Below are 13,989 nucleotides of genomic sequence, written 5' to 3' on the forward strand. Positions count from 1 at the left end.
ATTAGATTATTAGAAGCGTTGTACACAATTAAATTGCCATAACGGGAATATACATTTAATGTCTCACAATGGATGAAAAATTCATTTTAGTATCTTCGAAGAGATTAAATTTTAATATATTAAAAGACCCATCAATAAGCAAATGGTTAAAACCCTGAATACTGGTACCTCAGAGCAAATTTAAGATCCGGTTGACGGACTGGTTACATGGATGTTGTTGTGAATTTTCCCTTGTGTAACGTAAATACGAGACAACTTTTCTCAGAAGTTCCCTTCCTTTAGGCAGATAGTCTTCATGGACTTTGCTGTTTTCAAAACAAACTGATTACTAGCATATTAAAATTGAAATTTTCAGAGTGATAGAAGTTGTAGTGCAACAATTTAGAAAATAGTCACGATCTGTCGTCCTAATCGATATAATAGTTAACATTGCTGACTATCGCATCGTTATCGCATCGTTAGGCTAACTTACCACAGAAGGTTACCATTCGATTACCATGTGTATAAGTGTACAATGTAAGTGTGCAATGTATTGAGAAACACTTAAAGTACAAGGCAAGTCAAAAGTCTTTTCGAATGGTTTGGTGACTGAAGAAGAGGAGTGAGAGAATCTCTTTACTTATTCCCTGTGGAATTCTCATTCAGATTTGCGACAGAACTGTGCAAAGTCGTACTATGACTTGTAAGGTTCTAAATGCGTTGCCAACGACAGATGCCACCTCTTACGCCTCGCCACAATACAATTCTTCGAGTTGTTCTGATACTACCATCAAACAGGTAAGATTAGTCAGAAGAACAGAATCTCGATCTATGCGACTTTCAAAATAGAATTCTCTTCGTGAAGTCATTAAGTCAATTACCTCCTTAGAAATGATTTATATTTTTTGCTGGTTTGGTAACTTTAACCGGAAGTTTGAGAAACAAGTGGACAAAAAATTTACTTACATTATTTTGAGCATTCATCAAATAAAAGCTCAAAAAACAATTGAAAGATGATATAATTTACGTTACTCTAGACATTTATTTAATTCGTTGCTCATGATAGTCAGTATATTTCGTGGATTATTACCTTTTTGGCTGCCACATCCTTAAGGCTCAGAATTTTAATAAACTTTAATTAAGCACAGGCTTCTCTTTCGTCATTCGCACTTCGGCAGCTGATGAAGAAAGTTCTGTATTAAAACATTCGACACTGGTCTTGAAAATTTCTGAATATTACCCTCATTCTTGTTGTCTTAGCACCTATAATAAACCTTTAATTCTTATTGAAACTCGTTCGCTCAAAACCGATTTTTGCGCACATCATATTCAAAATTGTTCGACTACAGATTTCTCCATATATTGAAGCTTCCGATAATCCCCTTACGGATTATTCCATTAATTTTTGCTTCTTCTTTTTAAAAAGATTTCAGTTCATTTAAACTTCCTAAAAGTGCATCTTAACATCAGCTTTAAGCATTCTTTCCTGTTGATGTTACGTGATCCATGATCAGAGGTTGTCTAATAAGAGAAAGTAAGGTAGCGATGTTATATTTGTTTCGTTTAATAAATTGGGTCTTAAGGCAAATAAAACCTATCGGAAAGGAAGCTGGAATGATGCAAGGAACTAATAGCCTGAAACAATGGTCATCGAGAAATTTACGTTGCCGAAATAAAAGAACTGAAATCCCTGTACTCAATTTAGGTAAAATTTCCTGTATATATCGCGAACAAAATTACCTTGGCAATTCCCTGTGCGGTTAATATGCAAATACCAAAATGCACTATTTCCTGAAATATACTAAAGTTTTGCTTAGATTATTACAGAATAGTACGTGAAGTATAAAAAGATTTCAATATGGTGTTTTTAAAATTTTAGTGTGTCACATTATGTTTATCTAAAAAAATCAGATGTATTTTCAGGCAATAAAATTATTTAAAGAAATGATTATTAATGCATAGCGTCAAGCACATTATTAAAATGAAATTCATGATCTGGACCCATGACGGCATTTGACATTCATTCTTGTTTATTTATACAGAATTCTCCGAGAAGGAATGGTGAGTCATCATGAAGTTCGTAGGAAAAATGTATTATTTGAAACTGAACGAGGAAAGAAAATGTTATTATTTAACTCAATCATTAAAAAATGGTTAACGTTAATAAATTTAATAAGTTTCCATATGTGTACTATAAATACCATGACAGACGTCGTAGCGATACGCTGTTTCAACCTGTCGCAAAAAAGAACGTCTGTGTAATATTTGCATTTGTTTGTGTGATCTTCTACCAAGATATTTAACTTTTTCATTTCCTTACTGTAATTCTCCTTTTTGAGGAATTGTAGAACAAATCTAAAGCGAGGAAAACAAGACTTCCTTCCGGCCAGGGAAGAAACATATAATGTTCCTAACTGTTTGGTCTATGCTGAATGTAGAGGAACATATTGAACTGTGTAGCGACTAATCGCTAAGTGTAACGTCAAAGCTCAGAGAAGGTTTAAAATACACTTTTATTCACGCAAAGAAATAATACAGTCGACCCCTTCTCGAGCGTACAGGGAAGCCTCCACTCGGGCTTCAAATCAAGATAAGAAAAATAAAAAACTAATCTAATACTAAACTAAATAAGACTTAGCCGAAGCTAGACACAAATAACGTAGTTGGCTCTTAAATTAAACTAGTCGGTGATTATCAACAGGCACGTACAATACGGCCGAGCGTAATAGATTCAAGAACGAAGTAGTCAGAAGGTTAAGGACTCCTAAGTTCTCCTACTGTGGTAAGCTGAACCTTCCTTGAATACTCCTTCTACCTCATTAACATTCAACGCGATTCAAAAAACTCATTCTGGTATCGAGTTGTAAGTGGAAACCAAGAATTGAAAAGAAAGGGTTTCAAAATTAAATATAACTGTTATAAAATCAAAATACACCTTACAAGGTCATTTCTACATACCCATCGTTCTAAAAATCGACGATTCTGTCCGTATGGCCAGAGCCAGATTTAGACTTGATAAGCTATTTAAGTATTGGGCCCTTTATAAGTCTGTTATACTATATTTAATTTTTTTTGGGGGGGGACCCAAGATAATGGGGGCTCTAAGCTATAGCTTGTGTAGATTATACGTAAATTCTGCACAAAGTGATTCACTAAGTAGGGCTGCGCTTGATCTTTTTGAAAGAAAGTCTAAGTAAATTCCACTTCCATTTGTTCGTTGGGAGGAATAAAAAAATCTATAATTATCTATAACATATCTTATAATAATTACTGTCAATACCATCCTTCTGTTCTGTCCCACTCTCTTAAATATGTTTTCGCAAATCTGTACATTTCATTATAATAATTAACGATTACTTGATAATATCCGTTAGGTTCCACTATTTGTATTTTTCTATTGCATTATTTAATGTTTGCATTAATAAACCCAAATTGTCACATTATGTCTGTCATTCATTTTTTAATGCTCCTTGTATTTCTGCATTTATTTGCTCTCTTATTTGCAACATGTCATTCATCTGCCAGAGTTCACGTCTGCGTTCACCATTTACCGTCTGCGACAGTTCTACTACTGCGATTTTACTTTGTTATTTTTTAGCCTTGTTGGCTGCATCTATGCATTAATTCTTTTTATGTATCTCCTTTGTTAGTTTATTTATTTATCTTTTGTTTCATCTATTCATATTTTCTTTATTTATTCATGCATTTATTTAGTTAGTTATTTTGTATTTGCTTATGAGTTCTTTTCAACGAGTAACTTTTAGAAATTTCTTACAATAGCCTATTCAATCTTAGTCGCCTTCGGCAGCTGGAGTATGTGTGTATTCGACAAAGACTGTATTAAGCATGTGCATCATAAGCATTGTGTTAACAGACAGTTACAACAGTAAGGCTTTTTCGGCCGATATACTAACGCCCGAGTGGATCAGCAGTCACGTTGTTGGCGAAAAGGGGGGGGGAGAATGCCGAGATACACCCTTGAAGTTGGTATTATTTTCCTTCAAAAAAAGATAAAAAGGCCTAGAATCTTGTTACCTAATGAGGTCCATCTTCCAGATTCGGCAATTATAGGGATGTATACAACGGTTACAAAATGCGACCTATTCCACGATGAAGCCACATTTGCACGCACATAATCTTTTTTACTCACATTATCTAAATTAAATAAATCACTTTCAGTACTTTTCATAGGCGTCCAGAAAAACAGTTATGAAAATTAACACAAGTATCATGAACACAATAAAGCTAGCTACTTGAAATTATCTAGTTTTCAGCCCGTTTTGAGCCCACCAGCGGTCAAACGATTGAAACCGCTAAACATTGGTAGGTCGATCTGAGTTCAAATTTTAGCTCACCGGATTGCCTGCATTGTTTTCTTTTCTTTTGATATTTTCATTGTGTATAAAGTAAATACGATCAATTTTCCCTTAAAATATTCTCTGCAAATGCATTCATTCCTTTAGTCGAACGGCCTAGAATATAATACAAGTTTTCTTCTTTGCGAAGCAGTTTCAGTTAATTATTTTCAATTTTACGCATTAATTTATAAGTGACACTGATTTAAATGTTTCTGTTATATAAAGACTTGAATGGCAACAGGTCTTTCATACAAAGAAGCGGTTTATTCTACACATGAGCGTTCTTAAAAAAAAAACATAAATTTAGTAAAGGTAACTCAGCGATATGTGCAAAATGCTTCCAGGAAAGGAAAATTTAGCAGTAGTTTAAAAATATTATTTAAAAATTAATTAATTATATTGATGTATCAAGGGAAGAAAATTCGTTGTAAATCAGTTTCTGGCAAATTGAGTTGCTTTAAATGTGACATTTAAGATTCAACCGTAGCTTCAAGACCCATAAACTTTTAATACGACATTCATGCACAGTGAGTCTATTCAGTAAGCATAATATTATTAATTTATATTTTATTATTAATTTATATTTTATTTATTAAATTTTATCCCAGATTTATCTTTACAAATCTATATACTACGTTGTCTGATAGTAACTGTACTTTTACCGTTATTTGCTTGGTAAATACTCATAGAAAAGTGTTCCTTTTCGTAGAACTAAAAGTGTTTTTATTATTGCAATGTTTATGTTTCATGCCGATGACGAGAGGTCTGCAAAAACAATTTATACGAGTACAATATTCCTCCGTCTCCAAGTTCGTAAAACAAGGTATTGTCAACACTTGTGCGTGCTGAATTATTACATATAGAGGCCAAAACCAGATCTTTTTTCATTTTTGCAGCAAGTGTTAATCGCCATTTTATTATAAAGTGTCTCTTCTTATCTCGACGTTGTTAACCTCATTTTGTCAAAAGAATCTTGTATTCATTTTCGCCTCCATGTTTACACAAGACAGAACGTATTTAACTAAAAGTCCTCGGATGAAGCAGAATGACGTCTTTAGAATATTTTTTGTCTTCCTTGTTGTTGTAACTCTTGGCAGTCTTTTAGAATATACTTTTGTTTAATGATTTTCTTTTTCCCATTCATGAACTTTTTTTATTCGCTCGCGGGATAATTGAAAGTAATTTATCTTCAGTTTCTTTGCATGGAGCATTGGAATTTTTTAATCTAATTAACATTTCGGAGTAAATTTATCGCATTTTTTAGTCTTATTTTTCAGCGAAAGAAGTGGTAATAACGATTTAAAAACTTCAGGAGCAAAAATTTTAGCAATATTATGGATGGCAATAGCTTGCGCAGTTTTTAAACATCATTAGCACACAACAGCTATCCTTCGTTGAAAATAACCAGAAGAATAAATGAAAAGCTTAATAAATTCCATAATATTTTTATGCATGAATAAAAAGTTATGAAAGATGCAACTGAGTCCTTTTTTAGGTATAATTTGAAATGACTTTTGACTTATAACGAACAAAGGGACCACGTACAATTACGTTTGATATACGAGATAAAGAAAATATGACATTAACTGATTAAATAAGTTAATTTGAATAATTTTTCGAATATATATGCTAATAAACTCAACGTAAAATGTTTCTTCCACGAGGTACTTTTGTTCGAAGGGGTATGGTGCTTTTTACCAGGTGTATAAGTATTAAATGGGAAATTTTTCCCCTAAAAAAGCATGTTAAATCCGCAAGAATGATAAAAAGTGCTTTATTCAAAGTATGCTTCATCGTTTGGTATACATTTTTCCATCTTTCGGGCAATTTGTGAATACCACGCCAGTAAAAATCTTCTCTTTTTTGCTGAGAACCATTCATCAAGCTCTTTTTTCATGAACCAAAGCGCTTCTCAGCAAGTGCGTCACCCATCGATGCAAACAAGAGATAATCGGAAGGAACCAAGTCTTGTGAGTAAGTCGCTTGAGGTAAAACTTCCCAATAGTGTGCTTCCAAAGTGTCGTGAACCGGTTTTGCCGTATGTTATGGAGATTTGTCATGAAGAGAAATGACTTTGTGTTGCCTCTTTCGGTATTCTGGCGTTTTTCAAGCAGCGAACGGTTTCATATCGGTCAGTTGTTGTTGGCAACGTTTAGTATTAACCGTTTCCCCAGGTTTTAACAGCTCATAGTAAGCCACGCCCCTCTGTTTCCACCAAACACAGAGCATCCTCTTTCTGCCAAAGTGATTTGGTTTTGCAGTCGAGTTGATGGTGCCCCTGAGTCTACCCATGATTTTTTGCGCTTGGGATTCTCAAAATAAATCCTCTTAAAATTAATTAAAATTTTTGTCTCTTTCATTTGTTTAATATTGCTTGTTTTTGCCGTCTAATGATTTGTATTAATTTTGTTATTTTATATTTTGCGAACTTTGTGCAAAGAGTACTTATGTAAATTTTTAATACTCATCTGTAATCCAATAACAAATTAATCTATTTTACAGTAATTTGGGATTTCGAATCACTAGCGGCCTTGAGGGTCGAATTAAATTCGTTACCCGAGGTTTCACTGTATCTCATTTAATCCATCTTTATTGGACAGTGTAAACATAAATATTTCCATATAAAAAAATTAGGGATCAGTATTTTCAGAAATAAAAGTTTTTCATCAAAAAAAAAAAAAAAAAGAGGAGTTAATCACATTAAAGGATTCTCACCCAAAGCAGATTTTTAGAAGTTTATCAAATATTGCATTCTATAACCAAACTACCATAAGCAAAAGACTCATCTGGCCTTTTTAATTAGCTTTAATTAACAAAACACAATTAACATAAAACATTACAATTAAGGGCGTTATAATTACATACACATTTCAGTTACAAAATAGATCTCGGGGAACAACATGCTTAGCCCAAGACTACAGTACATCGACTGAAGGCTATAGTCTTTTTTTGGCTCGTGTTTCCTCCGGCAGTCGCTAGGTGGTAGTGGGGTTACAGATTCCCCCTCTGGCTCGTGCGAAGTCTCGACGAAGAGCCAGAAATATGTTTCTTTGGTCTGCAAATAGGATGTAACGTTACCCATACTCTATCACCTGTTTTGTAAGAAGCCTTTTGACGTCGACGACCATAATATATTTTTGCTTGTCATATTCTTCATTAAATCGGGATGATTCATCAGCAGCATAGAATCTGGATGATTCCCTTCAAGCTTTATTGAATCAGGATGATTCATGGCACAGCATAGAATTAGGATGATACTCTTCAAACTTCACTGAATCAACATGATTCACACAAAATTTCATAGAATCAAGATGATTCCCTCCATATTTCGGTGAATCGGGATGATTCTTTTCAAACTTCATTGAATCGGAATGATTCTTTTCAAACTTTATTGAATCGGAATGATTCTTTTCAAACTTCATTGAATCGGAATGATTCATCAACAGCATAGAATCTGGATTATTTTCTTCAAACTTCATTGAATCAGGATAATTCATTCAAACATTCCTGAATCGGGATGATTCATCACACAACACAGAATCAGAATTATTCTATTCATACTTCATTGAATCGGGATGATTCACTGGAAACTTACTGAATCGGGAGGATTCACTTCAAACCACATTGAATCGGGATGACTCTTTTCAAACTTCATTGAATCGGGATGACTCTTTTCAAACTTCATTGAATCGGGATGACTCTTTCCAAACTTCATTGAATCGGGATGATTCATGACACAACATAGAATCAGAATGATTCTCTTCATACTTCCATTGAGTCGAGATGATTCATCACACAGCATAGAATCAAGATGATTCTCTTCATACTTCATGGAATCGGGATGATTCACTCAAAACTCCATAGAATCAGGATGATTCGCTTTATATTTCATTGAATCGGAATGATTCATCAACAGCATATAATTGGGATGATGCTCTTCAAACTTCGTTGAATGAATAAGGATGATTCATTCAAATATTTCTGAATAGGGAGGATTCACTTCAAACTTCTTTAAATCGGGATGATTCTTCGCACAAGATAGAATCAGGAGGATTCTCTTCATACTTCATGGAATCGGAATGATTCACTCAAAACTTTACAGAATCCGGCTGACTTTTTTCAAACTTCATTGAATCGGGATGATTCATTCAACAGCACAGAATCAGGATGATTCTCTTCAAACCTTCACTGAATCGGGATGATTCATTCAACAACATGGAATCAGGATGATTCATTCAACAGCATAGAATCAGAATGTGAATGAATCAGAATCAGAAGGATTCTCTTCAAACCTTCACAGAATCGGGATGATTGATTCAACAGTATAGAATCAGAATGATTCTCTTCAAATCTTCACTATATCGGGATGATTCATTCAACAACATAGAATCAGAATGATTCTAGAAAAGTTCACTACCAGGGGTTGGATCTTCCCCTGGTTCGAAGCAGTTCTCTTGAATTATTGCCATAAGCGATTTTGTTGAGTACGCAGTTTTGTATGTAGATGTTTATTTCTGAAGCTGAAATGAAAGCCGTTGTGATTTAAAACATGTTAATTCCACGCATCATAAAAGAAATATTTAAGTTGCGTATTCCGAAGCGTTCAGTACATTTCAGAAAAATGTAAGTAAATACGGCAGCCGTTAGAAAAGTAATGAATCTCCATTTACTCTGCAATAATATGTTGAAGAGCTAAATCTATGCTGCAATTGAATATCCGATTCCGTATAGAATAAATTTCAAAATAGGAGATAATTAAACTTATGTTAAAAAAATAAATAAATAAAAAATCTGAAGGCTTTCTGATTTTACATTTAAACCATAAAATTCAGTTCAACAGCAATATCGCAAAATAATTTTAAAATGAGCAAAGATTTAGAATTTCCGATACACAGTCTCTCGCGCTGGAAATAAAAATGTTTTTTTTTTTTCCCGTACAGTGTTGCCATTCCTTACTTTGAAATCGTTGAGTTTGTTAATCAAAAATTCGCTATAATAAAAATCGAAATATGAAAATAAAATAAAATTCGAAATATGAAATCGATAATAAAACAAATTTCAAATTCCAAATTTGGCTATCCAGATGACCATATTCGGTAGAAGATTACGTAGTTCAAAATTTGATGGCTCTAGGTGCCGGTTTTTTATCCCAGTGCGAGAAACATACATACATTTATGGAGATGCTTGCTTCATTATTTAATTTCTTTAAATATAACACAGGGCTCTAATATTTGGTGGCAACAGTTTGAAAAGTAAACCGACATTTATAGTGAACCAACGTAAAATGCCAAAATGTGAATTAATAGTCCTTCAGAGCAAATTGCCTCTTTGGACTAATAGTACATATTCTGAAATATGCTTTCAATCATAAAACATGCCCCTAGAATTATTATACGTATTTGTTTTCTAATATTTCATTCTTATATTTATTATATTCTAATATTTCTAATATTTCATTCTTCATTACAAAATCCGTTTTACCACATTATATAAAATCACACAAATAAGCCGACATTTCCAAGTCCCAAACAATGTCAAATTTTTGGACCTTGACCCTTTTTGGACCTTTGAAAAATATATATGTATTTGGAAATTTATTATTACTTTGGATATTGAATTGCCATTTGTTGCATTTAAATAATAGGCTTTCATTGCATTTAATAAATAACTCAAACTATAATGGAGACCGGACTCTAATATAAATAGCAAATTAAAAAGCATGAAAAAAAAACTTAACATTTATTATTTGAACCAGTGCCTATTTCTCATGCTTTTCTTTTTTTTCATATATATACTTATTTTATTTTATTTTATATCTCGCTTTTGATTCCGCAGGGAGTGAACTGCAGAGTGAGCCACGAACTTTGTCTCAGTCACCAAGATTTGCTTTTCCTTCTTCAGTCTAGAAGAGAAGCTCTCAATTCTGGAGGATTCAGACAGGTAATTTAAAAATATTCGTCATTAAGATGGCGTGAAGTATTAATCGTAACTATTCTTCATAACCTTTTCTCGATTATATATTTTTTAAATAGTGCTCAGAAAGAACTTCAGAAGAAATATGGGATTAATTCTGTAGCTTACATTCTGCCTAATATCTTAAGTGCTATCTGTGCCGATTTTTCATTTATCTCCTAGTCTCCGGGTAGATCACCGAATCTCATGATTTTTGATTTTAGCCTTTACAGTCAAAAGTGTTTTTCAGCAGTAAACGAAATTTACTGAATTAATAAAACTTAAATTGTGCAAATTCCATTTTCTCGCTTTTAGTGAATTTCAGCATAATTTTTCTTTTTAAACTTTCTTTGATCTAAATCGTTTTAATCTGCTGCAGACCTTTGTAGAAAATTTTATGAAAATTCAACAAGTGTTTATTGATTAATATTTATAGATAATTTTGATTTTGATGAATATATGATACATTACCAAATTATCCACGTGTACATTAATTATTATTTTTATTTTCATCACATTTTTAAAAGTACTTTTATGAATAAAAGCTTTTCTTTCCTCGTTGAAATTTTCGAAGTAAAATGTGAAAGATAATTACAAAATAAAATTAGACAAAGATCATAAAGTGTAGAATATCTAATTAAATATCAGTTAAATTTATAACATAATATGAAGCTAAGGCAGCACCTCTATAGTATGTACCATTGTTGATTGAGGTAGCGCAGACGTTAACTAATGTTAGAAATGGCACCCATAAGGGGGCTCATGGGAGCTCAGTGCCAGGCGCCACGCACGAGTGAGCACCCGATTCCCAAACAAATATATTTTATATCAAAATCCTTTAGTTTCTTTTATTTACTTACGGCAAAGTACTCCAGGGCTATCTGCCTAAAGAGATGTATGCCTTCGTGGAGGACTTACTGAGGGAAGCTGTTTGTATGCAGGTTACATACACGGAAAGCACGAAGACGGCCAGGCCGCCAGCCCGTTCGCCGGGTTTTGAACCCCGGACCGAACTGCCAGCGTTCAGCGACTTTACTCCTCTATCATTGGTGTGCTTTTACATCAGAATCACTTTGTAAATAGTTCAGCAACCTGGATTATGCATTATGAAGTGAATTCAAGTCAATTCGGTGTTCTTTTAAATAGTGGCGTAAAAACTTCAAGTTTCTGCGCTTGGATCTCCAAGTTAGTTTAAGGTTAGCAACTATATAATATATATACTATTAGGAATATATGTTTTTAATTAGCTAATTGTGTAGAGGGAGATAAAATTATTGAGGACTGAGGACATTATGTTTATAGTCTCTTAGTTTTTACGAGCAAAATGTTGTAAGTTAAAATTTTTTAACTCCTTGAAATAACTCCATCTTGCAGAACTGACTTCTTATTGCCTTCTCATTAATAACACCATCTCCGGTAGATCTTGAAGTACCACTAAATATGGATAACAATTAAAAGAAGGAATAACCAAACACGGTTTCGAAGATTTTCGATGTTCTATAATGCGACCTATTCGGCAGAACATATTTGGCACATTTAGAGATGGTGTTGCTGCTGAAAATATACCAAGCTGACAACTGAATTGATAACACACGTTATTAATGAGTAGGTAGTCATCAACCAACTGAGAGTAACGTAATGAGCTACTGTGACTGAGCTACAGGCACACCAGTGTCCGAGCGGTTACATCGCTTAACATTGGTAATTCGGTGCGAAGTTCGAATCCTGACGAACAGCCTGGCTACATGGGCGTTTTCGGGGTTTTCCTCATGTGTAAGGAATATATGAGCCAGTTTCCTTTAGAAAGTACTACTCCACGAAGGCATTCCTTTCCCTTACTTAGGAAGATAGCACTTGAGTGCCTTGCCATAATTAAATAAACCAAGAGTGAGCTATAGAGACTAAGCCATTGAATTAATAAAGGCAAAAATCGAAATACTAAACCTTAATCCCTTACGTGAAATATGTTAATGCATTTTTTCGATACCTGCTGCACCAAATCTAGTGAGCGTTCTCGTGCAAGAACGTCACTAGATTTAGAAGTTTACTTTTTAAAACGCTGAATTTTTAAAAAAAATCTTAACATATTTTCATTTAAAATAAATTTCTTATTTCAAACGGCTAATTAATTATGATACTCACATTTATTGGAGAAATATTAACAAATTAAATAATTAACTAATGAATAAACAATTTAAATATTCGTAACTTTATTATCGTTAATTAGTTTGTTAGCGCTGAGTAAATATTTTAATAAGTCTAATTTTATTGAAATGGTTTTCTATAACCGAAGTAGATTTTAAGTACCGTTTAATTGTAAAAATGGTAGTTCTGCAGTAACTAATGAAAATGGCTTAGTTCACGAAAGGCATCATGTATCTTCAGGAATGAATGTCTCAGATAACTGAAGAGATGTAATTTTCTCCTTCCTTATCACGTACCTTTGGGGTGTAAAGCACCATCTCCAGTACTGTAGTGCGAACGAGTTGCGTCATCGAGAAAAAAACGAATTCAAACCGACTGTTCATACTACACTGGTTATCATAAAATAAGGAAAAATCACAAAAATAGCGATAACTCCCTCAAAAATAAGCCAAACCGTGTAAAATTTGAATATGTTGCCAAGTAAGAGTAGCTGAGTAAACTTCCAATATGCAAATTAATGGCGCTGCACTCGGAATACGTCATCTGCGAAGATCATAAAAGTCCATGTTTGAGAGCAAGCCCACATATTTCACTGCTATAGGAACATCAAAAATCTGAGATAGCCGATTCTTAACAATGATCTCCAGACATCATTTGCCTGCAGAACTACGATAGAAAGCCATTGGGAGACTAGAGGCAGGACAAAGTCAAGCAGAAGTGGCCAGGTGGCTGAATGGGAGTCCTTCTGTGGTTCATAGACTTTGGAGGCAATTTCAAATCACAGATTCGGCACCTAGGAGGTTCAGCCAAGGACGGCCAACTGCTACGACGAGCACCGATTACCGATATTTGACATTTTGTGCACTCAGGAATAGAACCGCTACTCCGACTCATCTTAGATCCTTCCTTGCTGCAGCCACTGGAAGGTTGGTGTCAACGTGAACTGTGCGTAGAAGGCTTCACGAATGTGGTTTGTATGCGAGGCGAACAACCATTTGCGTGCCGCTCAAGTCACGCCATAGCAGGGACCGTTTGCAGTGGGCACGACAACATGTCCACTGGACGCCTCAGCAATGGAGGGCTATTCTCTTTACGGATGAGTCCAGGTTTAGTCTAGAAAGCGATAGTAGGCGTTATTTGATATGGAGAGAACCTGGAACCCGTTATCATCCGTCAAACATCCGTGAAAGAGATACATGCGGAAGAGGCAGTGTCTGCGTTTGGGGTGGCATCTCTTTGGGTGGACGCACAGACCTCCACGATTTTCCAAGGAAAACCGTGAATGCTTATATTTATAGAGATGACATCCTTGACGCTTATGTGCGCCCATATGTCTGGGCAATAGGTGATGCTTTCCTGTTACAGGACGACAACGCAAGACCACACAGGGCTCGCATCGTAAATGATTATCTTCAACAGGAAACAATTATGGGCATGGAGTGGCCAGCTCGATCCCCGGACTTGAATCCTATCGAGCACGTTTGGGATGATTTAGAGAGACATCTAGCTGCTCTCAGTCTGCCCCCTCAGACCCTTGTCGCGCTTCCAACAGCT

The 13,989-nt window shown here is 34.6% G+C and overlaps 1 protein-coding gene across 3 annotated transcripts in view; it reads left to right on the plus strand.

The window, feature by feature from the left end:
- LOC118182699 (cadherin-like and PC-esterase domain-containing protein 1) overlaps nt 1-13,989 on the plus strand; it is a 522,776-nt gene that overhangs the window by 433,340 nt on the left and 75,447 nt on the right. For all 3 annotated transcript variants that reach the window (XM_085815937.1, XM_085815938.1, XM_085815939.1), the window contains one exon: nt 10,174-10,278. In XM_085815937.1, the coding sequence (XP_085672063.1) occupies nt 10,174-10,278 (105 nt within the window). The remainder of the gene's footprint in view (nt 1-10,173; nt 10,279-13,989) is intronic.

The sequence above is a fragment of the Stegodyphus dumicola genome, chromosome 4, assembly GCF_044657685.1.
Source record: "Stegodyphus dumicola isolate Sdum_Otavi_A_Nest chromosome 4, ASM4465768v1".
Lineage (NCBI taxonomy): Eukaryota > Metazoa > Arthropoda > Arachnida > Araneae > Eresidae > Stegodyphus > Stegodyphus dumicola.